This window comes from Pteropus medius, unplaced genomic scaffold (assembly GCF_902729225.1).
Source record: "Pteropus medius unplaced genomic scaffold, Ma_sr-lr_union100, whole genome shotgun sequence".
NCBI lineage: Eukaryota > Metazoa > Chordata > Mammalia > Chiroptera > Pteropodidae > Pteropus > Pteropus medius.
In genome coordinates this window covers 4,068,699-4,095,281 of record NW_024354875.1, presented here as the reverse complement: position 1 = coordinate 4,095,281, position 26,583 = coordinate 4,068,699, and the positions used below count along the sequence as shown (strand labels likewise).

Sequence of the window (26,583 nt, the reverse complement as noted above, 5' to 3'; positions counted from 1 at the left end):
TCCTATAAAAACCCTTTGGGAAAGAGGTATTTGACTTTGGGTTTAACTCTTAATAATGACGGTAATGCCAAGCACATTTTTATTTAAATTTGCGTTTCGACGTTGCTTGGTGTTGTTTACTTAACACTCATGTAAGATTTCATGTAAGCATGAGGTAGAGCTGTTACTAATGAAGTAACATGGTATGCATCAGTGCTTTGTTAAAAATTTCCTAATCTTTTATAAAAGAAAAAGTTGAGATTTTGTTATTTTATAACATTACTAGGATTAATTTATCATCAAAGAACGTTTTTATTAAATTACTAATATGACGTTTGCGTAAATAATCTCAGTGCCTTTGCAATATGTTTGCTTTTTTATTTTTCACAGTAATTCACTTGTCAAAAAAAAAAAATTGTTCCACCTTAGTCGGGTGGATGAGTAGACCGAGATCAAAGTCAACTCTAAAGCTCTCACTGTTTTCCCTTCACAGTTGATGCCCATGGTGGGTACTCCAGCTAACCGATTACCAAAATGGGGCTTATGCTTTTTTATTCTAAATTCATTTACAAAAAGACTTGCAACACTGCTTAAAGCTAAAAAAAAATTGCTGAAGTATTTATTGCTTCTAATTAGAGTAATTTTGATCATCTTACGATTTAATCATTTAGTTCATCTACGACAGAAACAAGTATTAACAATCAAGGGCATTTAATCTATACATATACTGCTGTCCAGAGTGTCATCAGTTTAAAAAGTACTTTCTGTTCTGTTTTCACTATTTATGAATAAATTAATAAGTTAAATTTCTTCCTAATTTTTAAAAGTTTAATATCTTTTGAGAAGCCATCAAAAATCCAAATATATTTTTTATGTTGGTCTTTGATGAAATATTTTTACTAGTATTGGTAAAGACTTAATTTTCTTTTCTTTCTACATAAATTTTTTTTCTCAAGTTACAATTGAGGATCATGTAAGTTTTTATTTCATTACCATATTTCAATTTCACATGATCATAGAGTCTTAGAATTGGAAGAGATCTTATGCACTATTTTAGAAACCAGCCTTCTGTGCATTCCATCTTAAGAATTCTTTGCACTTAATTTGAAATTAGTTTAAGCTTGATTACTTTATAAATACACTTGATTTCCTGTACATAGACAGGAAATACTTCTACTTTTAGAACTGTAAACAATTCCTATTGCTTTTTCTGGCAAAGTGGTTTCTCACAGAAAGTAACCCTTTTTTAATTTTTAATGCGCAAAAAATCCATCAGACTTTTTTCATGGATTCGGATTTATTTTATCGACATTGTTGCTATAAGATGATTCTAAATATTATTATAAACTTTAACATACTTAGTATGTAGCTTAATTTATTTACTGATATAGAGTAAGATGCAGAAATGTTCAATTTAAGCACCAAAATGCAAAAACAAAAACTTTAATTATATCCATTGATATTGTGCTGATTACTCTTTATAACTTACTTAGGTAAATTTAGCCAGTATGTTGGCAGCTCTGTCAAGAAGATTATAAAATGTATTATTTCTTTATGTTGACATGGAACGGGCCATTTTTATTCCTGCCTGTTGTGACACTTCTCTGACATGAATTTGGTCTGGTTTCTCACAAAGCAAGAGCTTTGGATTTTCCCCATGAGTGTAAGACTAGTGCTTGGACTTTGTGTCCAGATAGGCTGCTTTTTTGGTTGCCCAATATAGGTTTTGCCAAGTACGATGGGTCAGTTGATAAGTTGGCTTATGTACATTCCAGAAGATTCCTGGCCTCTGGACTGATGTTCAGGGTAACTGTCCATTAGTCTGCATCTGAAAGCTTGTATTTATCTTGACACCATCAGGCCTAATTCCTATGGTGACTCTGCCCCTACAGACTCATTTCCTCGTATACCAAGATTTGACTTAGATCCCTCTCTTCTGAGTCATCTTTGGAAAACACGATTTTCGTATTTATTGTGCGTCTCACTTTGGCTCATTGAGACATTCAGAGTTATTAACAAAAGTGCAGAGATTTTGTTTTCAGTTTTCTGGGACTCTGGGAATAACATTAGATGACAGCTGCCCTTTCAAAAATTATCCCACTTATTTTGTAGTTTCCAAACAAATACATGCTAAGTTAGAAAACATTACATATGTCACAATAAAAGATTTTTTTCTTTCAGTTGTTCACTGTCTGCTCCACTTTCATTCTTTTGGGCATAATACACAAGGATGAGGTGTAGTCTAGGTGTTTTGCCCTGACGTTGAGAAAAAAATGTTGAACCCACATCCCAAGGTCTAGTCCTTTTATAACAAAGCGTCTTATTGTAACAAACCCTCTGACTGTGAAAAACCAGATGCCAAGTCTTCAAACAGCTGATCATGCTCTAATACTAAACAACTCTCCGAAAATACTAATGCCAGTCTTAAGAGTTCGGGTTAGAACTGTGAAATTGCTCCTGTGTGAAATGGCTCCAGCTTTTAGGAAGCACTGGCACAGGAGCTAACGAAATGGTGAGTCTCAGCTCATACATGAAAGAATGTAAGATTACTGTTGCTGAGAAGCCCAGAAATGGTTGTTTAACATCCATCTGGATAATTTAAGAGGTATCCTTGCCTTCTTTCACTATTCAGAGAATCGGGAGTAGTTTTATGTTTTAGTTACTTACCTAGAGATCATACGCTTTAATACAATTAAGAAATCAGAACACTTGTTATAGCTTTCTGAAACTTTAATTCATCTTTAAATTTACTCATTGTAAACTCATCTTGCTTTTGTCTTCGTGAAGTATTGGAAATGGCATTTCATGGACTCACTTTTGATTCACGTGTTTAAATTTTGACACTCATATACAAGAATTTTCTCTCTCACTCTTCTGATCATCCATAAATCGCAGTGCAGTGTCGATTTTTGGAGGTTTGGTTTACTGAATTGGAATATATATACCAAATAAAGAATGCTGCTTCTCCGAAGCTAGGGATTGAACACACTCATTGCTATAGTTCTCTTCCCTCTCCAAAGTTCTTTCATATTCTGTTTGTTTAATTTGATGTTTAAGGCTACTCAGTTACAGCTGCTGCATTGTAGCTAGTCTTTTAAAACTATATATTAACTTATTTGGTTTGATTGTTCTTGGGGGAAATGAGGGGAGGGAAAGGGGGCAAGAAAATTAAGAGAATTCTTAAAATATAAGTGGGGAAACTGCTCAGCTGAAGTTTTATGAAAATCTGACTTGAGTGTTTTTGTTTTTGTTTTTTTGTTTTCATTTGCTGTGCTTATATAAACAGTGTGACACCATCGCCACAACAGGTTCGGGTCTGTCCTCCCCATATGTTACCTGAAGATGGAGCTAATCTCTCCTCTGCTCGTGGCATTTTGTCGCTTATCCAGTCTTCTACTCGTAGGGCTTACCAGCAGATCTTGGATGTGCTAGATGAAAATCGCAGGTGATTGGCCATCAGAGACTCTTGCCAGCTTTATTGCATATTTTTTGGCTCCTTTTAGTGGACTGTGGTGTCTTCCTTTTATGTTTGCACCTTTGTCTCTTTCTAAGATGCGGTGGTTGGAAACAGTTTGCTTTGCTTTCTTTTAATTTGAAATTGTTGTCCAAAATTCACATTTCACAAGATTCGGTTAGCTTCTCTTCAGTCAGGGAGAGTATTCAGTTAATTACTACACTGGAAGTGTAATGATTTTTTTCGAAGGCTTCATCAACCTCTTTTGAGTACTCGATTCCATTTGGGAATGTGCTGAGGGATACTGTTGGATTGAGTGTGGGCTGTTGAAGTGAAGCATGCTAATTTTCTTTAGTAAGTCTTTTGATGTCATCATTTATGATGCTAATGTGGTTGCATTAATGAAGCAGATTTGAGAAGATGACGTCACTGTAGCCTCCAGGACATTTTTTTAAAATTCATTTATTTAAATTAGTTTCAAGTATATAGTACATTGGTTAGACATCTACATAGTTCATAAAACAATCCCCCCAGTTGCTCCCTCCCTCCCCTGGCCCTCCACCTAGCCATCATATTAATGCTAACTGCATTCCCTCTGCTGTGCTCAGGACATTTTTTTTTTCATTCCTCTTAGTAAGAGATTTCTAGGCCTATATCAAAAATCCTAGGTGCTATTATCTTTTTGATAATACTGATGCTAAATAGTTTATCTCACTTCTGAACATCAAGTAAAAGCATTAGTGGTATACTTAGACATGGTCATAAAAATAAACGTTTGGCCATTATTTCAAATACTTTTTGTCCTTGCATCATTACTACATAGTGTTTTTTAAGAGATGACGTTCGGAAAGCTTTTTGGCATAGTATGGGAAAGGTACAGGCAGTTTCATTTCAACCGCAAACATTTTTTCCGGTAACTCTTCGAGTCAGCCTTTGAATTTTCATGATAATTTTATTAGACTGTTAATTTTTACGTTTTGAAGAATACCTGATAAATTCAGCTGGCTCACCCAATAAACCTTACTTCCTACCGTAGGAGCTGATATGTCTTACAGCTTGCTCTGAACAAACTTTCTCGTTGAGTACTTTTGTGCCTCACACAAACCCAGGTGTCTTCCCCAGACTTCACGAGCACTTGCCCATACCGCTGGTCTGGTGTTTCTGAGGCCTCCCAGGGTTAATCTGGTGGTATACAGCTGGGCCCGAGGACTTAGAGCTACACCAGAAAGAGCTTAAAAGAGAAAGCTCATGGCAGGGGGAAAATTACATATATATAAATATATGTATCTCCCTGTCCCAAGGGAGACCCTTTTATGCTCTTTGAAGCTTCAAGGACTACCTTAGAGTATTTGGAGTCTACAAGAAGCAGCATGGTCCAGAAGGAAAAGCAGGGATTCAGGGGGTCAGTCCAATTCAGCAATCACCCCACTGAATAGCTAGCTGCACGATGGCCTTGGACAAATTGCTTAGCTTCTCTGGGCCTCTCTGGGGGTAATAATATGACCTTGTTTTTTGGATTCTTGTTGAATCTTCCCCTATCGTCAGCAGCTTTATTTAAGATATGGGGATAATGGCCTGAAATGTTTTATTTAGAGTAGTGGGAGAGCCTTCAAGAGATATTAAATGTAAAATACCTGGCACGACAGAACTAATATTTCCAAAGGCCTGTTTTCTCCTCCCTCCTTAAATAGATTTATTCTTCACCAAGTATCCTCTTTAACTTTTTAATTAGTCCTAAAATAGACAGATTATTAGGTCAAATTATACCTTATCAAATGCTATTACAGTGAAAGTGTCTGAAAGGAAAAGATATTCATCAATCTTATATAGCTTAAACAATGGCTAGATGACAAAGCCCCAGTACATTAAAATTCTTTGTCCCACCCCCAACACCTATACAGTTCAGACGGTGACATGGAACTTAAAAATAGTTGGATTTTTTTTCTCCATAATGAAAAATTTTGCAAGTTCAAAAGTACAAAATCAGAAATCTTACTAATGTAAAAAACTTACTTTGTATTATTTTATTATGAAAAACTTTTAAGCCCTAAGTGAAAATTTATTTATTATGTATTTATTTTTTATTGTAATGAATCGATAACTTTAAAATCCCTTTTCTGGGAAGGAATTATCTTATTCACTTAAATGAAATTTTAAAAATCCATGAAGTATACTCGTATGAGTAGTTATTAGCTCCTGTATATATATATATATATATATATATATATATATATATACACACACACCACACACACACACACACCATTATAACCATTGTTACCTTGGAGCGTGGAGGGTTCGACTCATTAGTCTTACTAGCTTGCTTTCATAACTGAAAGGGTTTTGGTTTTTTTTAATCATTATATTTAAATCTTTTACAATGTAACCGTTGAACAAGTTTTTATCAGAGTTTCAAGTGCCAAATCCATGTTTATTTCTACTTTGAGAACTGTCCAGCATGACTTTTCTGATATAAGAACTAGGAATGTGAAATTTGGATAATGGTCTACTTGCATGATTATAAAATAATACTGCTTATCAACTTTTAAGTGCTTTTATGTTTCTTGCTCTGTACATCACTTTTTCCTTTCTATTACTCCTGGCTGTTATGCTAATGCAGTATCTTAATCTTTGGTCTTTCGCCATCTCATTAGGTATAGTTAAATTAAGCTAGAACTACTTGACAGGAATGGAGGGAGTGAGGGTGGGAGGAAGAAAAAAGTCTTTCTACCTGTTTTATTATCATAAAACAATGCAGATTCACAGTTGCTTGACATAAGAACTGCTTTTAGTTTACACTCTAAGGGATACTGTTGAAAGGTTTATGGTATTTTTATGTCCTCATGAGAACTTAACATGATCTAAAATCAGTCTCAACATGAAGACAGTGAAATCATAGGTACATATTAAAAAGTTTGTTTACACAGGTCAGTGCTGTGCATTTGGAAAACTAATGTATCCAAAATTTACCAAAACACCTGGGACAGGCACTGGTGTTCTTTGGACTTAAAATGCTATTACAATTTAGTCCTTGGCTCCTGAGGAAATGCCCAGGTCTTCTGACATCTGCTAGAGCTCCAGTCCTCATTCTCCGATGCAGAATATTAACATTTTTAAAAAGAAACTTAGTTCCCATGTGAGAACATTACTTAAATATTGACAGATAAGTCATGCTTCACATGCTCAAATTTTGTTTTTAGAAGGGCCTTGATTATATAGTTTTTCTTTAGTGAATTCTATTAGCTTCGAATGAATAGAATAAGAAATCGACGTGTAAATAATTTTATATGTTTTGCAAGTATCCATATAAATATATTACTTGGAATACCTAGAAGTGCAAATTTGCAGTCGAAACAGTTTGTTATTTATGATTTGTCTTTTTAAAAATGTGTATAATTCCTAGTCTCCCCTTTTATTTGTTTATTGTAGCAGTTTCCATTTTTTTAACAAACATCCTATGAAGTCAGATCATCTATTTACTCAAAAATGTCAGTATACAAGTTAATGCCGGAAATTGTAGAGCCTTGGATCTCATTCCCTTTGGCCACTTTAATTACAAAACATATTGTTGAACATATTACCAAGCTTAAACAAAGATTTTTTTAATGTATTAAATTATACTGATGGTAGAAGGTGGTACTTGAATGACGCTTCTAACTTTGCCAAATGCCTGTCTAATTTACTTTTATATTATATGTGTCAATTGCCAGTGTAAGAAGACAAAATGAAATACGTTGTGAAAGGTAACTGTATTATTTTCTGGCTCTGCATTATAAAAGGGAAATCTCTGTGGTGGAATCTTGAATATGGCAGGTCCATTTGAGCATGTTAGTGTGAATTTTTTAAGAAAAACTTTAAGTAGCACACAGCTTTGCTTTAGTTAAACATTCTCATGTTAGTGTAATGTAAGACCGTAGTTATTAACTAGCAACAGTTTTCCTAATGCCACAGAGTAAATATATATTAGCAGGATGTGATTTCTCACTGTTCTGTAGCCAACAGAATAGAATTCTAACATTTCTCCTCAAAAAGTCTCTGAATCTCTTATCCTCTAGGCTTCAAAAATTTAATTAAGCAATTAGGAAACATACAAGCTAAACATGAAAATTTTCTTGAATAAATTGAATTGCTACAAAATGGTGATTTGTATTATAGCCAAAATTCTATAGCTGTACTAACTTACAAAGAAAAAAAAAAAGTAGTGCATTTGTTCTTAAATGTTTTCTGTAATTAAGAATTGCCTTGATATTTAAATTTGGGCAAAACCTGATCAGTACTTAGAGAATGAGACATTCAAAATAGAAAGTAATACTTAAATTCCTTATACAAATTCTATACCCCAACCTCCTTTCTCTGTTTAGCATATATTGCTGATTACTTTTTGGGGAATTGACCAGTGACCCATGGAGCTTTTTTCCTGATTTAAAAAAATAAGATTTATACAGCTGAAACTTACTGGATTTTGTTAACCAATGTCACCATAAAAAAATTAATTTATTTTTTAAAAAATTTAAAAAATAAGATTTATTGGCAAGGTTACCGCTTACCTAGGTAAGGAACAAATTGCCCTCTGGAAATAGTGAACTGAACTGAAGCTGAGTGAAAATCCCCACAAAGTTTTCCAGTGCACCTGTCTTCATTTCCAGCAGCCCTGTATGTCACTCCTGGTTGTCTCTCGAGATCAGGCTCAGTGTCGGGTGGCACTTCTGTAACGTGCTGTCGTGTGTCCCTCAGAGCGTGTCCCCTTATCTCCCCAGCTCCAGAACTTGCACTTCTGCTCTGGAGAGTTCAGGGTGTGAATGAGACACAGCGACATTAAGACGTCAGGTGCTAACCCAGAGTAACATGGCGGGAAGGAAGCACCTGTGGGAAAGGGCAGTTATGTGGGACTTTTAGTTCTGGAGAGAGAGCTGTTGACATGAGCAACCACGATCATGCAGGTGCTGCTAACTGGTTCTCGACATGCTTCTAGGGTCCATGGTGATGTTTTTCTAACTAGAAGAGAATTTACACTTTTTAAACAGTTGTCCTCCGTCTTGAATTTCATAATTTAAAATGTAAACACTCCCCCAAATTATTTTATATGTTGGTGCTATTTTATTACATAAATATAGATTCCCCTTCCCTTTGTTTTTTAACCCATTGAAAAATATTTAATTTATGAAAATCATAAAATGGAGGACGTGTGAGACAAAGATAAAGTATTTGAAATATATTGTATTGAAGCATACAATATAATCCTATTTGACATTTATCTGTCTTGTTTTTGCTTTTATTTTATTACTTCTCTGTTTCCTGATTCTGTCTGTGCCTTCCGCAAACACCTGCCTTAGACCTGTGTTGCGTGGTGGGTCTGCTGCCGCCACTTCTAACCCTCATCGCGACAGCGTCAGGTAAATGTCGAGACGTCATAAGCAACCAGGCTCAGTGGTTGACTGAATCTGTGTTTCACAGGCTGTAACGCACATGGTAGCCATGCCTTTGTATGATAGCTCGGATTTCTCCAGCTTTTCTCGTGAGTACATCCTGCTTTTCTCCGAGAATAGTGAGAATCATTCGTGACCTTTGCCACCTGAGTACGAGGAAAAATGCTTAACAATTATACAGTGTCATGTATCTGAGATGTTTTGTTTAGATACAGTTGTAATAGGTTATAGACGATCATGCTTAACACAGAAAAAATAATCTTAAATCTTAAATGTTTTATGTGCATCATTTTAATTGTTGCCTATAGTTCTGTCGCTGTTTCTTTTTTTTTCATTCTGTAGATAAAGCTGTCTGTAAGGCATCATCTTAAATTCAGGAAAATCAGCATTGCCAGTTTGGGGAAATTAAACATTTATAAAGAGAATTTCGTTTTAAGAATTTATGTCATCTGTCTATTTAAGCTTTTCTCTTATTTTTGCCCCTTTCGCACTTTCAGTCGTGCTTAACCTGAGTAATTATTTCTTCTCTCATGCACAGGGACAGATAGGATGGCACGTACAAATATTTGAGGTTCTCAAGTGCCAGGATCCCCATATTCCATCTTCTAGAGGAAAAAAAAACTTGGTTGGTCTTCACAGATAACATTACTGTGATTTTTTTCAGAGCCAATTTTGTTTGTTTTTAGCAGAATTACATTATCTATAACAGATTTAAAGCTGGCAGCACTTTTGTGATGAGAGGAAGCTGACACATTCATTTTTAGGCAGGAGAAGAGGGAAACCAGTTTGTCACTCACAGTTAAGTTGGGTTAGAGGAATTAATGCCCTTAGAGACCCCCGACCACTCTGCCAACTTGTTTCCTTTCAGAGTTAACTCAATCCATTTTAGGTTTTCTCTTATGTACTTCTAATAAGTTCGTGATCTTTTTATCTCTCTGTGAAAGTATGTTCAGCCAGTGATCTGTCTTAGCATTTAATAGAGTTTTTAGTTCTCATAAATACAGGTTTTAGTTTAAAACACATGGTGATTTTTTTTTAAAGTTAAATTATATAAAGTCTTTTGCCATATCCCTAGATTTATTTACACACGAAGATTTTTTTTACAGATATCGAAAGCTTTCGTTAATTCAAGATTTAAATTGCGAGTAATCCCTTTCAGTTATACTTCATTCTCTGCGTTCAGTGCAGGTCATTTTACCTTTGAAGCAATTGCTTGTATTGCTTTTTTTTTCCCCTAAATATTCATCTCATGAGTGACCTCACAGAAATAGAAAAGTTTTATTTTGAAGATAAAATGTAGAGAAGAAGCATCTTCGACCCTCATTTTTTCTACTAATCATTTAATAATTCTCTCTTAATGTTCAAAGGAATAATTAATTCACATGTTTGTAAACCCATAGTTCCAGCATCTACTAACTTAATAGCTTATTTCTCTAACTGATGTCATTACTCTCAGTATTCCAGGGTATTTATTCTGTTCCCATGAAGAAAGGGACAGTTAATGAGAAAGCAAGTTAATTTAACCATCAAAGGCACATTTAGAGATTGTTCTAGATGATCTAGAGTCAGTACACCGTGTCTGTTATTTAAACTGCAACCTGTCTAGTTATCATCAGTGTTCAGAATAATGACACTGTATGATTAAAATATTTTGGGTTATTTCCAGTATTTGAAACAAAAGGACTTTCTGAATAGATTTGTTTTGAACATATCTGGATGAAAAATATAATTCTCTTCATACCCCTTTGTGTAGTAATGTGCTTTTTATAGTGGAGATTCACTTGAAATATTAGAATATATGATCTGTGTACCAATTCTCTATGATTACGTAGGAGTAACTTTTAAATTCAATTTCTTTATCTTCTCATTCAGAAAAGTCAGTATGCCATTTACCAAAGTAACATATAGGATTAAAATAGTAATGGTATAAACATGTTAGATGCATTGTGTGGTATGTAAATTGTCGCTCAATAAAGCTATTAATTAAAATATATTTAAAAAGTGGAAATCCAGGCAAAAAGGAAGAATAGCATTTGTGTGTATTTGTTTCTCAGAAGTTCATTGTCATTCATTTAAAAGTCACTGCCCTTTTAGAAGTAACTGCATTTGAACAAGAAGTACTTTTAAAATGCTTTCTCTAGAGTTTGTCTTATTGGCTTTCCAGTATTTTATATACAGCCTGTTAATTATTCATTATTGAGCCAATTCTGGATCTGAATGTAGTGGCAAGATATTCAGGTGCTTTTATAAATGCTTCTATGCGAGACACAGTAGAAAGTAAGTAATTGGAAATAAGAAGTAAAGAGTAGAAACGGCAAGAGAAGAGGCAGCGAGAGGACTTAGCTCGAGTTAGTGTGCCCTGCCAGTGAGTCTCAGCAGACTCCTGTGGAACCACACGTGGACACGGGTTTGTGTAAGAATTGTATGTTTTTATATTCTAGTGGGGCAGCTTTCCAGTCTTTTAAGTCAGGGACCCTTTTTAACGATGCCCATCCCTCTGAGGTGAAAAGTATCTCCTTATTTATATCTTTAGTCAGGATTTCTTCTCATTCTCAAAGTTTTAGGATGCTTTCCCAGAATTGAAAGTAATTATCTTAAGCTTTTTTCTTTTCTTTCCTTTATTAGTGACAATTCAGATTGTAAAGTATTTTGATAATTCATATTGTTAAATGCCAATCTTTCGAGCAATTCTTTGAGCATTACACAACGTATTACAGGACTTGCTAGGTACTCTGAGTTCTTTTCTAATGTTGAATTTTTCTCATCTGCTAGGTATGGCATTTCAAATACAGATACAACAATTGAAGGAACTTCAGATGACATGACTGTTGTAGATGCAGCTTCATTAAGACGACAGGTATTTAATGTACCAAATAAGATATAATCCCAAGTGATATTCATATAATGTTTACGGTGATAGTTCCTAACATTTTATCATTTTCTCCTATATAACCCATAAATTGAAATATTTTATCTATCAAACTATTTATTAAACCATAATTGATTTTCCTGTTTTGATTAAAGGTACATTAAACCACCATTACATGTTTTGATCAGCATAAAACAGTATTACCAAAATGGATTCACATAATTCTAGCTAATAACAAAGAATCTTGACATTTTAGCAAATCAGTAAAGCCATAAATTCCTTGCTTGGCTTTTTGAAACACAGGACAGTCACTTTGAGACCTCCGTTACTATTTCTGAGAACTCCATTTTGGAAACTGCTCTCAGTTTGCAGAGGGTCTTCGTATACGTATTCCTCGTGTTCCGTAGTACATCCTACTTAGAACTACAGTCGCACATGTGCATTTTAACATGGACTCACACATCCTCTTCTCACATGTGGGGAAGCCGTATTCGGTGTCCTGAATGTGTCCGTGCCAAACAGATGTGGAGAGGAAATGATTGAAAATAAAATATTTCTAAATAAAAGTCAAGAAACTAAATATTTTAAGAGTAAATCAATATTATTTTAAAGATTTAATGGAATAAAAGGATTATATGAAGCAAATATTCTTTTTTCATTTTTAATCTCATTTACTGAAACATAAATGGAAGCTATATCATAAGTTCTTACATATATGTTTACTTACACTTTGCTTATGGCAGAAAGAGTTTTCTTCTGTGTTATTGAATTCACAATTATACCAACAACCTTGTTTTCTGAAAGTATAATGTGAGTTTCAGGGTTTTAACAACATTCATTTAATCCTTAACTTAGAGGGTGAACCAGTCGAGGACAGACAAAGATATAGTCATTGTAAACGAGTCACACACATGCTGTGAAACCTTAAAAGGAGTGGAAAGCCAGTTGGGAATCTGAGTTTCTAAGATAAGTAACAAAAACTGAATCACGAGAATGTGCTACAGAATTCACACTTGTGACCCTGGCAGCAGTGGAGGCTACTGCTTCTGCAGCTGTCCTTGCTCCGTTGCCAGTTTGGGGACTGTCAGCCTGGAGCTGCCATAGTCTAGTGATGAGCAACTCATGGGTCACCTAGACACAAAGTTTAACCCGCTCTCGGGGGCAGTATTCAAAAGCTGCCTGGGCGTTTCTACATCTCAGATATGCCCGGATAGAAATATTTTTATGACTCAAAGCAATGCCAGTGTTTTCACTGACAATAAAGTAGAACCAGTTGTGCAAGAACATAGTATCTCATGGGACCAAATAAACATTTTGAATGGGGCAAAGGTTATCTTTAAGTGCTTTTCTTTTTCACTGAATTGGCCATAACAGAAAAATGGTTGCTCAACACTGATCGAAAGTGAGATCCTTTTTGAGTTGTTAAAATGGTTATACCTGCACTGCTGTGTTCGTTGTGTCAGTAGACGTTTTCCCCCGTTGGTAGTTGGTTCCCAGTCCTTGCATACTACGGGTTTGGCATTGTGAGAATTTTCCTCCTTCAGTTTCTTTACCATAACGATGATAATCCCATGTACCTTCATGATGCTTTACAGCACTCGTAGTGTTTTCACATAGATGGGCAGGTTGGATTCCCCGGAAACCGAGCTCTGGTATGAAGATTTGCATGTAGAAAGTTTACTGGGGAGTGTTCTTGAGGTTAACGTCTGTGGGAGAGGAAAGGAAGTAGGATCGGGCAAAAGAGAGAGATGCCGGACTGCAATGTAGTCAGAATATAGGCTGTTTGTAGCCAACCCCCACGAAGAGCTGTGAAGCCACGATCACCCTGCAGAGCTGGAGCGTGCTGCCCAGTCATGGAGCATGACCTTGGGCGAGGCAGTCGCCCAGCCCAGGGCTGTTCACAGTTGAGGACTAACAGCGAGGACGGTGCTGTCAACCAGAGACACTAGCAGCTGGGGAGTCAGCCTTTCATCCCAAAGGGTCTGCGTGGCAGGTGGCAGGGCCCACTACGATAGGTTAATTTATGGGTCCTCGCAGTGAGTCACAGGTGGACAGGAAGGAAATTAAAGCAGATTAAAGATGAGAAACTGAGGCGGAGTGACGAAAACCCGTAGAAGGGCGCAGAAAGGAGCAGGAGTCCCTCACCGTTTCCGCTGGGGTCAGCCCGCCTAAGTGCGTGCTTAGTCCTTTCTCCCACGTAGCAACGTGTAGCAGCTGCCTCACCTCACCACCGCACCCAGGAAGGAAGGGCAGTTCATCCTGTCGAACTCAGAAACTTGGAGAAGGGAAACAGAAGAGTATTTAAGTGAATGTGAGCTCTTATGAGTAACATTTTTCTGTATATAGTTTTGTTTCTTTTACTCCAACGGAGACATTCCGTGTTTATAATTCTTCTGACAAATCATACTACTGTATAAGAATCTGATGACTCCATGCATTAAAGCTTCTATTTTGTTTTTGTTGTTGTTTTTTGCTTTTCATTTAGATAATCAAACTAAATAGACGTCTACAACTTCTAGAAGAAGAGAACAAAGAACGTGCTAAAAGAGAAATGGTCATGTATTCAATTACTGTAGCATTCTGGCTGCTTAATAGCTGGCTCTGGTTTCGCCGCTAGAGGTACCCTCGGCTCTCGAAAATACTGTCTCAACAGCTGCAAATATAAAGAATTTGCAAACTTTTTGGTTTCTGTGTTTGCATTGTATGCCGTTTTATAGTCCATGCCCTGAAAATGTATTTCTTTCAGAAAGGAAGGAGAAATGAAGGCATATTCTGTCACTTAGCTGCATTCACTTTTAACAGTTCTGCAGTAACACCTACTTAAAATTCTCCCTTTGCATGTTTTGTAAATAGGCTCTAGTCTGTTCTTTTTAAAGGAATTAATTTTTCACCTCATCAGTCTGCACAATTCTCTGAATGGGAGAGGGGTAGAGAATGAATTTAGAAAACTATCTGTAAAAGAAAGGCAATACTTTATTTTGTCCTGTTTCTCAAACACTATCAAGCAGTTTTGTTAATAGACACGCATCCAGCCACATTTCAGCATTAACTCCTGAAGTCATGGTCTGGTGTCCAAATTAATGAAATCAAGCCGCCTCATGTTTCATGATCACCTTTATTAAAAAAATTCCTAATGTTTTCAGCAGTGTACCTAATATGTGTGTAAAATGTGCATTTTTATTTTAGTTTTACAGATGGTTTTCTATAAAATATGTTTTTAATAAGTTCATGTGTGAATGATTAAAAAAACAGAATAAGGTACAAATGTAGTGTATTTAATAAACTGTCAACCAAAGCAATATTTGTTTATGGAAAGATTTTGTTTCATCACATTGTGCTGTGAGCTGCATTCCGTATCATGTTACCGTACGTGAACCTGAGTCTTTCTGTCTCAGGAGCGAGCAGTGCAGTTTATGATTGACAGGTAGCGAGAACCCGCTGTGCTTCCTGTCAGACCCTCATCCTGACAGTGGTAGGCGCTGGTCACGTTACAAGTGGTTTTCTCATAAGTGATATTTATAATGTGTAGACGAAAATACCTTGAGTTGTGTATGTTTTTTCCATTGTAGTATTTAGCTAATATACTAAGTCTTGTGAGAATTAAATGTACCAGTGAAACAAGTCCTGGAAGCCTTTAGTTCTGAAACTTTTTTTTTTTTTCCTACTTTTGATTCAAAAATAGGTAGAATATTAATGAGGTTTACAGTTTTCTCCACACATCTTCAATATCTTTCTACCAAGGCAGTGAGTTTTGGGAAAGGCAGTTGAGGGAAATACCCTAGATATAGACAGATTTAACATTCTATTCTTGTTTCTCCCCATCTTTCAAAAAAAAAAAAAAGGACTTTCCCCTTTACTTCCTAGTTTGTCATGAGTTTGACGATCATTTTTTTATACACGTGAGTGTCCTCTGACTTTTATAATATCCTAATGATGTAATTAATTGTAGGTTCATGTATGTCACAAGGAAATCTCTGTGAGTGATTCTCCCAATTGAAAGCACAAAAATGATAAAAATAATAGATAAAATTGACACCAGTTTGGTTGGGCAGGCTTGAAAAGGAGTCCACAAAGGCCAAAAATGAAATAAAAATAGAAATTCCGGAAGATAAGCAAACAAAAGCTATTTTCTCCTTGTTGATTTTTAGCAAACACTGGAAACTTAGAACTATCCCCCTGATGGTTGTGCCGGCGGGCAGGGGCACAGTTCCATGTCTTGGGCAGGCACCAGCTGTGTGACAGGAGACTCCTGCGCGAGGCCAGGACCTCAAAAAACAACTTCCTCAGTGAAACGGTAATTTAGAAGTTAACTGACCATTCAAAAGAGGATGACAAACGACAAACGTGTTCACCTTGTCACAAATCTAAAAATAGAAGAGCTTGAAAATCTAACTCCAAAGCCGCACTCTGTTCGGCTGCCTCCCTCCCCTAGGACTTCGTGGTTTTGGAGTTGAACACATTCACTCTTGGTCAGGATAGTCCGGAAATACTTCTTAGGTGTTTGAGCTGAGCTTTGAAAAATATGTAGGATTTCAACAAGCAGAGAATGAAGCAAAAATTGCAGGTGCAGGAAAGAGCAGCAGGAGAAGGGTGCACAGGCGGGGCCAGTGAGCAGTGACCATCCCAACACTCTCAGTGGTGTCATACAGCTAAGTACAGCAAGTATGTTGTCACACTGTTCAGAACTGTATTTAAAGATTCGCTTTTGTTTTCTGCTGCTAGGAATACTTGGTGGAGCATTTACAAGTTATTTACACTTCGAGGGATAATTTTATGCAAGCAGTATATTTTCAGAGCTTTCCTTTCCTGCATGGATGTCCGTTTTACTGCTTATATTCAATGTTGAAATGGAGCTCTTTCTGGGCCTCAATTTTGGAAAAGTTTAATTTACTGTCAGTCACTGTTCTTTTACTTAAAATGTCAGTGTTACAGATGTTCTTACACATACTGTCAATGAGTAGAGACTAGTGTGTGCACAGCACTGACCTAAGAGGTTACAACAAGTACGCCGCAAACCCTGCTCTTCAGGAATTAGCAGATTAATGGTGGAGTAGGAGAGTAAGTTTATTAAAGAATTAGATTTAACAATTATTATTGAGGAAGGGCAACTTGAAATATAGGAGAGGAGAGAGTGATTAGTAAAAAAATAAAACTAAAGATTCCAAAACAAGATCAAACATGAGGATGAAGGCGAGAAAAAAACTGAGCTTTGTAAATGGCTAAATGCATATTTGTGTGTGTGTGTACACGAACATGCGATTGTAAGTTTACGTGCCAGAACAAAGACGCATGTCTGCAAAAGATATCTAACCACAAGTGGCCCATAGGCTTTTAGGCATTTAATTCATGGCCACAGTTTCCACAAGACTAAAATAGCAAAGAAAGAACTTACCAGGTATTCCAGCTAGCTCATTGTGCTATTGCAAACCATCCTTTCTTTTGCCCTGTGAAATGGGAGGCTTAAGTCTGTCTCTTTGTGACCCTGTAGGGAACTGGGGTCTTCTCATACCCATTTCTAGGGTGCTGAGAAGATCATGTGTACCATCACTGACCTTTGTATTGTTCAGTCAGTTACATAAAGTAAGCTGTTGTGTTCATTTTACTTGTGTTTTAATTTTATGGCTTTTAGTAGTGTGACATTCAATGACTAAGCATTGAGTCTTCACTAAAAGCTGAATACTAAAGATAGGATTCATCAATTCATTCAACAAAGTCTTTATAATGGCCCTACTTTGTATCAGGCACTGTGCTTCATACTGAGCATACCAGGAGTAAATTTAAAAAAAAAAAAAATCCCTATGCCCATGGAGCTTATTATGGTCTTATGAGGGAGAGTGGAATTTAAGAAACAAGCACAAATAAAAATGCTGTCACCACTGTGGTCAGTACAGTAAATGAAAGACTGCCAAAGGACAGAGTAAAGGGAACCCTGCTTTTCATTGGTTAGGGAAGGCCTCTTGGAAGAAGCGATATTTGTGCTGCAGTCTGAAGACTTAGCCAGAGATTAGACGGGTGGGGCTTGGGGGTCCGGGCAGAGGAGAGGCCTCACTACCCTGAAGCAGGAAAGAGCTGATGAATAAATGTGTTGGGAGCACGTGGCGGTCCCTGTTCTCATAAATCTCTTACAGTGATGGATGTACAAGCAGAAACATTTATGTGACGTTGTGACGGGTATGCTAATAGTAGTTTGGGTAAGTGCTAGCTTAGTTCGTTGGAATTATGCACTCTGGGAAGGCTTCTCCAGTAGGAGAAATTTAAGCTAAACTTTAAGGATAAATAGATATTTATAGGAGGGTAAGGAGAAGGTCTTTATACAAATGGATTCAGAAAAAAAATGCCTTTAGGTTCTTGATGTTACTAATTTTGAAGGGCAGCTACAATATAAGTTTTTCTCTAGAACCTTAAGCCCAGTGAACATAATTAAAGTGCAGGAATGCTCACATTAAGAAAATTGTAGATTTTTAGTTTTGTCTGTTATATAACATTTTAATGTGGTAAATACACTTTTGTTATTCTGTCTTTTACAGATTGTCATACATAGAAACCAGCTTTTGAAAGGCTGATTTTTTCTTGGGTTTTTATTGTTTTTTAATTATTACAAAAAAATGCAAATAGAAGAAAACAGAAGAGTGTAATGAATCACCTGTCACTTAAATGTAACAATTAAAATTTTTCCATTGCTTTATTTTTCTGGCTGAAGTATTTTAAAAACATGACATTTTCTCCCAAACAGATACGCATTTCTAAAAAGTAAGGACATTTTTCTGTATAACCATAAAACCATTATCAGACATAAAAAATTAATAAGTCTTTAACATCCCTTAATCAATCCTTGTACAGTTTTCCCCAGCGATATCAACAGGGGCCGCAGAATACATTAATCGAATCCTATCCCCGTGTTCTTTAGGCTAGAATGGTTACCTCAACCCATCCCACCTTTTATCTTTCCTATGGAAAACAGAGGGCTATTGTCTTGTTTACTGTCCTCCCTTTAGAATCTGTCTGAGGATGTCTCTTTCCCTGGAATTTCTGGAAGGTAGGAATTCAGTCTGCAAACTTGATATGTTTTCAGTTGATACGTTTGTTATTCGTCCTTAGAGTAGAAAGAAGTCCCACGCTTTCACTTCCGGGACCCCTTTTGTTCCTTCCTGTCCCCTCTCCTTCCCTGTCTCCCATCTCCACTCCACACACAGGAAAATTCAAATAGTACAGAAAGGGACAAAAATTGAAAGCTTCACTCCACCGTTCCCTGAAGTCAGCCACTGATGATGCTTCCTTTTCCATATGAAAGTATTATGTATTTACCAACGTGCTTTCTATGTAAAAGTTTGATATTTTTTTTAAATCACCTTAAAGGTGACTTTAAAGACAACCCTGTGGACTAAAATGATTCCTACAACTTTTTAGGTAACGTTCCATTACTGAACTTTTAACTTCTAGAAGAGTATCTCGTAAGTGTCATTCACGAATGATTCAGACTACTAAGTGTTCCACTTTATTACCGTTAAACTACACAATTTGGCTTCTTCTCTTAGAGACTCCACACAGACAGCCCAGGAAACCGATGACTGTCTGACTCAGCCCAAACAGAAGCTCGAGAATTCCCACCAGCAGTAGACCTAAGAACACCGAGAAATGGACAGTCCTATATCTGCCTTGTTTAGATTTCAAGTCCAAATTGAAGTTTAAGTCAGCCACTGATGATGTTCCCCAGCCGCTGCCCCTGGTGTCATTATTTACGGTGGAATAGTTGGTACCTTCAGGAGTTATGCAAGATTCATTTAGGAACCACTGTAAATCGAAGGATTCTGGATGAATGTCACTGAAAAATGAAAGAAAGAAGATATTCAGGAATATCACTGGCCATCAGAAGGATGCAATACTGTGCCCAGAAAGGGACAAGAATAGTATAAAACGAAGTACTTTTGAAATACTGTGCCCAGAAATTTAACAGCTAAGGTCAGGGTTTCTGAGCACGTGTCCATGTACTCGAATAGCTATAAAACTTTATGTTCATCTTGTATCCCATCATCCAACAGATATTTCTATAGTGCTTGCTCTTAGGTTGAACCATACAAAATTGTCTGTCAAAAATGGTTGATGATCGATTGCGTGTCATTCAACCTATTTAAGCAGACGCTTTTCTACTTGCTAAAGATACCAAGATCAAGGAGCTCGGTGCCAACCCATGGTGTTACATTGGCTCTTAAACCAGATGTACAAAGTTGACTCAGAAAAGACGTGTTGACTATGTTCCGATGAAAGTGACTGGTGCCCCTCGTAACGACGCATGGAAAATGAGAAACTTTTAGCCTAACACATGTATCCTGAGATGATTTTTCTTCGGTTTACGACAGAACAGGACTCGTGTTCTCGGAGAGTGTGTGTTTCAGATTCGAGCAACTGACATCCAGCCAGGGAAAACACCAGTGTTCCAGCACGTGGAAGGAAGATGAGCGTGCTTTCTGCAGTGTGCAGCACGCCCAGGGACCCTGTCACTTCTCTGTTTACTCTCTGTAACTGTCACCCCAGCCAGAGTGGGGAAGCCTCGAGTGCCATTTTCTCCAGAGCTGAGCCTGGTGCCCGATACGTGTTGAGTCATCATCTGCTGAGGAATGAATGCACATAGCATCTGTGGTTGAAAGCTCTAATTTTATATATCAGATCTGTTGGTAAAGGGAGTTTTCTTTGGGTTTTGATTCATTTTAACTGTGGTATGGTATTTTTGAGAGTTTTTTTTTTTTTTGTCTGTAAGATAAGAGAAAAGGGGGAGGATCTGGTTATTTTCCAGCCCGAGCAACATAAAGATAGCTAGTAAATTGTTCTTTTCTTCCAGTTTTACAAATTGTGCTCAGATGCAGGCACAACTGTCTTACAAGATTGAAACTATTTACTTGTAACTTTCCAGTATTATTTGTTACCACATGACTTAAACATTTGGTTCATTCTTATGCCTACCATCTATTTATACGATGTCTGCATGAATCTGTCGGCTGCTTGGTTTCTTTTAGGGCTCACAGGTAAGGCTCTAAATTTTATCGTGTTTCTATTCACGTTTCTAAAGTATAAAGGTGATCTATGCTTAGGGCTTACACAGGTAGTTCAGAAGTGTAGAAAGTCAGTGCTCCCATACTCTCCACACGGTGTCCTCCATTTCCCTTCTCCAAGGAGGAAAGTCAAGTTTCCGGTGTGTACTTAGAGAACTTTTTTATACATATGCATGTATGCAGCCATTTTGAAAGACAAGGATAAGCCATCTGAGTCAGTTACTTCCTTTAGACAAGAACATACCCAATGCATTCTAAATGTAGTGATAGCTCCATGTTCATGAGATTGTGCCCATTGGTATTAATGTGCTTCATCCCTGAGAATCTGCTCCAGTAGTTTCATCAAAAGAAAAAACATGGCACTACGTCAACACTACCGTATTCTAATATAATTAGCCGCTGCTGTGTAAGATAAGCAGTGAAAGTCAGGTTACTCACCGTAAGTTTTTAAATGAAAATTCACAACTGGTAGTGCTGTTGCCGTGAGAGTTACAAATGAGAGGACCTTCGGAGAGAGCCCGGAGAGACACCAGCATGCAATACACAGCACCAATGATTGTGAATATATTCAAGAAAGATGAAAGCAGCATCTGAAAGATAAAGTAGGTGCATTCGCACATGTTACTACATGTTTTTGGTCTGTTTCAAGTTTCAGCAGCATATGCAGTCTTTTGAATCCACTGCTGCCATTCACCTTATAGTCGTAGCTCTTATGATCCTAATTTGATTAGGTGTGAATTGTAAAAGACAGAGGACAAAGTCTCTGCCATTTGATTAGACTCACTAAAAGATTATTGGTCTTGCCGCTACTTCTGAAATCAGACGGGATCGGGCACGGTCCTGTACAGGTCATCTAAATTTGTTCATCGAGCAGCGCCACTACGCTTAGATTTCGGTCATCTATTCTTGACCTTCTCATCACTGTGGAGGGGCCCGGCTTCGGAAAGTGATTTCAAGATCTGTATTTCCCTTAGAGTGTGGGGCTTCACTTGAATAACTCAGCGAAACCGAAGCGTTCATAAACCAGATCAGTAATTAGATGAACAGAGGAACAAGGCACGATTAAAGTAGGGGAAATAGTAGGATACAGTTAAAACGGGGGGTAAGCCTATGTGACGACCTCTTCCCCTCCCTCTCAAGATCTAGCCTTGGTAACTTTTAGGATGCTTTGGTCTTATCTGTGCTTGAAAGATATGGGGTCTGACTTAAACCTTAGTCCTCGCATGGCCGCCTCCAAGTAAGAAAAGTGGCTAATGATTAATTGCACCTAATCAATATAAACTAATGATTTTGATTAGTTAGCACTGCTACTATTAATAGTATTCTACAGTGTCCCCCGTCCCTGGCACTCCAGGAGGCGGCTCCTCGGTATGTAATAATCTGTAATGTCGCCGAAGCCTGAGTTCCAATTATCTTCAAGGTTAGTATGGCGGAGCAAAACCTCCTGGTGTCTTAAGCCCAACACCTGCATGAAAAAGTGGTTCGGTTATTTTCATCTGTGTCCTCGAAGGAAAGAAAACGATCATTGAAAAGATGAACCATTTGTCATGAAGGGATATGGGCAGGGGGAAAAGATTCTTAATGGAAATATGATTTGAGAGAAAAGCACATATAAGTATTCTGTGATTCTTGAGTTTAGGGATTCAGAAATATCTCAGGATACTTTTCTCACAAATGTCGTAAATACGATATAGAGGTAATGTAAAGTCAGACTCCAAATTATGATAGTTTAAAAAGGAAAATGACAGGGAGAGGAAACTGAAACTAATGTTTATTCGATACCTACAATGAATGTGTCATAAACGAAGGTAGACTATAAGTAATTAGCAAAGTAATTATAATCCCACATAAGTATCAAATGTCAGAAAAAGGTACTTTTTTAAATATCGATTTTCTAACTGTCATGGATATAAATGTGTAATATGGAAATAAATATGTACCCTTTTAAATAGTTTTTCTCACCTCTGGGAGCACATTAGAATCACCTAGGGTGCTTTTGAAAAGTACCGATGAAGAATCTTTGGTAATTTTAAGATTTTCCCAAGTGATTCTAATGTTCCCATCAGGCTGAGAACCGTTGCTTTGAAAGCTCAGGCTTGGCCAGGAATATTTACTGTGACTATTGTTTATCGATCTGCCCCCTTCATTAGAGGATTATTAATAACAATGTTCACGGCATAAATAGTGTAAGGATTGTGAATCGTGGAGTCTGAACGATTCAGATAAAAACCCACTTACTGTCTGTGCTACGCTGGCAAGTTAAGTCCTTTCTCTGAAGATCCGTTTCTCGGTCAGAAAAACAGAGATCACAGTATTTCTCACTTATAGTTTTGAGAGAATTAAATAAGATAGCATATTTGAAAGTGTTCTGAGCATAGTTATTGAAGGTTAATAAGCATTTCCTTTACTTTTCACTTAAGTTAGAATCTTATTCATTGTAGGTATGAACTAAATGTTTGAAAATACAACTGGTGTCCCCTTTAACTGGATAAGAGCAATTTTCACTGGGAGCCTAGCAAACCAATGTTTCGTATGCAGGAGAGAACTGATGATACATTTTCCCTAAGTATTGTATAGGCACCATAAAAGTAACAAGTGTTTTAGTATTAGGAAATTGATGACAGCTCTGAATACCCTGACAGCTCTTTGAAAACCTTTAGAGCGGTGAAGCTGAAGATTGAGGAAATGTCTGAGGCTGGGTTCAAAGCTATATTTTTATTTAAAAAAAAAAACAAAAACTTCACACTTTCGATATTATCCTGTAATCATTCTAAATAGCATGTTTCTAAGATGGTAGTCCTGCCACTGAAACCATAGGAGGATGTGGCAGCTACCGATAACTGGGTGGCTTGGCTTAGGTGTCAACAACTGTTTACACACTTCTGCTCCCAGACCCAGGTAACCATACTCACTCCGGTCCTGTTGTTGCAGCATGCTCTTTTTCTTGCTGCCAAGGACATTGTCGTTGCTGGAATGACCTGGAAATTACATCAACAGGAAAGAGAAGTATTAGTACTTGTCATCAGATGAAAAAGCAGTAATCTCTGCCTTTCGTTTACCACCAGCTGTGGGAAATTGAGGCTCAAGAGAACAAGAAGGAAATCTGCCCATGCTCTTATCTCGGGGACCTTGTGACCCCCCACTTCATCCATAAAGATAAAAGAGTGGGGAGCAGCGGGGATTTCAGGAGAGCCCTTTCAAACTCTTTGATCCACATTACTTTGAGTCATCTTTAGAGGAACTTGAATTTTAAATAGAATGAGCTATTTATTCATTATTTCGGAAGGAATGTTTCTGGAAGAATTGGTTGCACCATCTAAAATTCACTTTTCTTTTTTATTAGTTCCTATAATCTGCAGCCACTTATCCGATTTCCCCAGATTTGTCTGAATTCATCTGACAAGCATCCAGAAAGGAAACCGATGTGTTTGTTTCCTGGCATTTGGGAAGTCAGAATCCTCTCACCGCTTCTCCCCACCTCCCTAACTTTCCTCTCGCCCCCAGAGTCACCACCATCTCGCTAGGTCCCCAACTCAGGGTCTGAGTGTTATGTTAGTTCCACATTCTCCCTTCTGCTCCTTTATCCACGATACGTCACGACCTCTCTTTATGTCAATGTTCAGAAATCTCGTGTTTATCGCATCCTGTGTCGAGGGAAATGCATATTGCTAAGGAAAGCTGTAAGAAATTACATCGCATTCTCGGGGCTCAGGGTGATAGTTTTAGTCATATCTCGTCAGCAGCTATGACTAGAAATTCTTACTGGGAGAAATTTTGTATCACCGAAGAGTGGAATGTAAATAACTTCCTCCCACTTAAGAAGTTTTAGCCGTAAGGTTAATTCCCAGGAGAAGGTCTATAAATCTGTGACAAGTGATTCAATGATCAGGTCCATTGGGTATTTCTATGTTACACTGCTCTGCTGCAGATATCAACATAGACCAATTCATAAAATTAACATAAAACAAGCACTATGATGTTCTGGGCTGTATGGAACGTCTGAGTCAAAAGTCCCTGAGGTCAGAGAGCCAAGGTTTTAGGTTCTAATTCCCTTTGGTGTAGGCAATGCCATGTTCATGTAGCATGATTACCATCCAGGACAGTCATTGTGCATGACATGTTTCTTCTTATCCCTATTGACCACTTCCCACTCCTACTGTATCTCCTGCGAATACCTTGAGAGTGGTATTGGCAAAGGAAAGTTGAGAGAATGAATTCAAAAGATCCCTAACAGTAAAGAACTTGGAAGAGCAGCCCTACATGCGAAGAAATGTGATAGGTAATAACCCAACCAACTTTTATCAATTTAATTTTTTTTTTTGCTCAAGCTCCCTAGCCTATACTACATATTTAATTTGTTTAAATTGTCATTCTTTACTGATAACCAAGATAAACGAATATCATGCCACCACTCCTCACTGTATCCTAAGTCAAGACATAGCTGTAAGGTTGAAAGGTGGTCTTTAGGAGTTTGGTAAAATAGGCAGATCTCCACATCAAATCAAATGGTACTCACCATCACACCTGCTCCTATAATTCCTGGGTACCACCACTCAAAGCAAGAGATGGGGTTTTGAAAAGATTGGTCTTCAACTGCTTCCATAACTATAGGTATTATGTTGAAAACTACTCCCAACAAGAGTAGAATCAGCAGGCTGAATCCATTGCAGGAGGTCCATCCTTCACAGCAGGTCATGGTCACCCCCTGGTTCAGTTAGAAATGCTGTCAAAGTGGCTGTTCGTGTGGCACTGTCTTGCCTTTTATCCTGAGCCTACCAGCCTGGTTAATGTTTAGCGTTTATGAAAAATTATTTTCGGGAAGTAGTTCAAAGTCCAACAGGGAAGGACATTATCGTGAAGACAGTTAAAGGAAGTAAGAGTAACTGTATATAACGACGGGATGAGGAAAGGAAGGCGGGAAAAAAAAAATCTAGAGTTTCTGTTAGATAAATTTATGAGTGAAACTAGGCAGCTGAAACCCCCAAAAAAGGAGGGGTTAAGAAATGCTCCTCTAACATATATTAATAGTATATCTTATAAAAAGTGAAAACAGGAATACTCAGTTAATATAAACTGTTTTTTTTTTTCCTGTCATATTGACATTATTATCAGCTATAGAAGTTCCTGGTTTTGAAATTGTTCAATAAGAAAATGAACAGATATGAGATTAAAAGAAAAATATTTCTTGTGCTGAAAATGTTCCTGATTAGTCAAAATTTTAGGGAATACACAAAATCGTGGAGGTTTGATTAATGCTACCAGACTTCAGCGTTCAAATATGGAAACCAGAATGAAGCATGGGAATCAGAGAAAAACCAGAGGAGAGAGCATCACGTTTTATTCTCTTGGAACCTTAAGCACTTGGTTGGTCCCATACAGTACATTTCTGCACCAAGATTCCCTATTGTCTTCCTAGCTTCTCGAGAAAACATCTGTCAATTAGAATAGGCTTTTAAAATACAAAAGTTCTCCCTTATGCTAATCGTCCATCAAGGATGACAAGGGAGCTTTTCTCATGGGAATTACTGAGAGATCCAGACTGACAGAGGTACCAAGCATCTCTAACCAGGCTTCAACAATAGCAGAGACAGAGTAAAAAGATGTGATGAGCCACATACTCAGTCTTAACGTTTCTGTCCAGAAGAGATCCTCATCACTCCTGTTCACATTTTATTGGCCAAATTAGTCATTCATGAAGTGGAGGCCATAAGCTCCGGTATAATGGGCTTATACACCATCCTACAGAAGCAGGAGGGCATATTAAACATCTTACACTGGGTGTGCCTGGTAACAGACACTGAAACATTA

At 37.4% G+C, this 26,583-nt stretch overlaps 2 protein-coding genes across 17 annotated transcripts in view; one reads left to right on the top strand and one right to left on the bottom strand.

Moving 5' to 3' along the window:
• MFF (mitochondrial fission factor) overlaps nt 1-15,027 on the top strand; it is a 28,429-nt gene extending 13,402 nt beyond the window's left edge. For 5 of the 16 annotated variants that reach the window (XM_039855872.1, XM_039855869.1, XM_039855867.1 and 2 more), the window contains 5 exons: nt 3,266-3,424; nt 7,144-7,176; nt 8,767-8,826; nt 11,632-11,716; nt 14,214-15,027. In XM_039855872.1, coding sequence (XP_039711806.1) covers nt 3,266-3,424; nt 7,144-7,176; nt 8,767-8,826; nt 11,632-11,716; nt 14,214-14,345 — 469 coding nt within the window. In that variant the 3' untranslated portion in view covers nt 14,346-15,027. The remainder of the gene's footprint in view (nt 1-3,265; nt 3,425-7,143; nt 7,177-8,766; nt 8,827-11,631; nt 11,717-14,213) is intronic. The other 11 variants (XM_039855882.1, XM_039855880.1, XM_039855878.1 and 8 more) reach the window with 4 other exon arrangements.
• Nucleotides 15,028-18,678: 3,651 nt separating this feature from the next.
• TM4SF20 (transmembrane 4 L six family member 20) lies at nt 18,679-25,487 on the bottom strand. The gene is made up of 4 exons (XM_039855883.1): nt 25,292-25,487; nt 23,688-23,753; nt 21,214-21,365; nt 18,679-19,550 (listed from the first exon to the last, which is right to left on the bottom strand). The coding sequence occupies exons 1-4, from the start codon at nt 25,469-25,471 to the stop codon at nt 19,238-19,240; spliced, it is 711 nt and encodes a 236-aa protein (XP_039711817.1). The 5' UTR covers nt 25,472-25,487; the 3' UTR covers nt 18,679-19,237.
• Between the last annotated feature and the right edge of the window lie 1,096 nt (nt 25,488-26,583).

Bases quoted from the DNA above. Each gene is read 5' to 3' on its own strand.
- TM4SF20 (XM_039855883.1), bottom strand. From the start codon at position 25,471: ATGACCTGCTGTGAAGGATGGACCTCCTGCAATGGATTCAGCCTGCTG. The intron at 23,754-25,291 runs GTGAGTACCATT...TGTAATTTCCAG, and splicing joins TTATAGGAGCAGGTGTGATG to GTCATTCCAGCAACGACAAT. The intron at 21,366-23,687 runs GTGAGTATGGTT...TTTATCTTTCAG, and splicing joins GCTGCAACAACAGGACCGGA to ATGCTGCTTTCATCTTTCTT.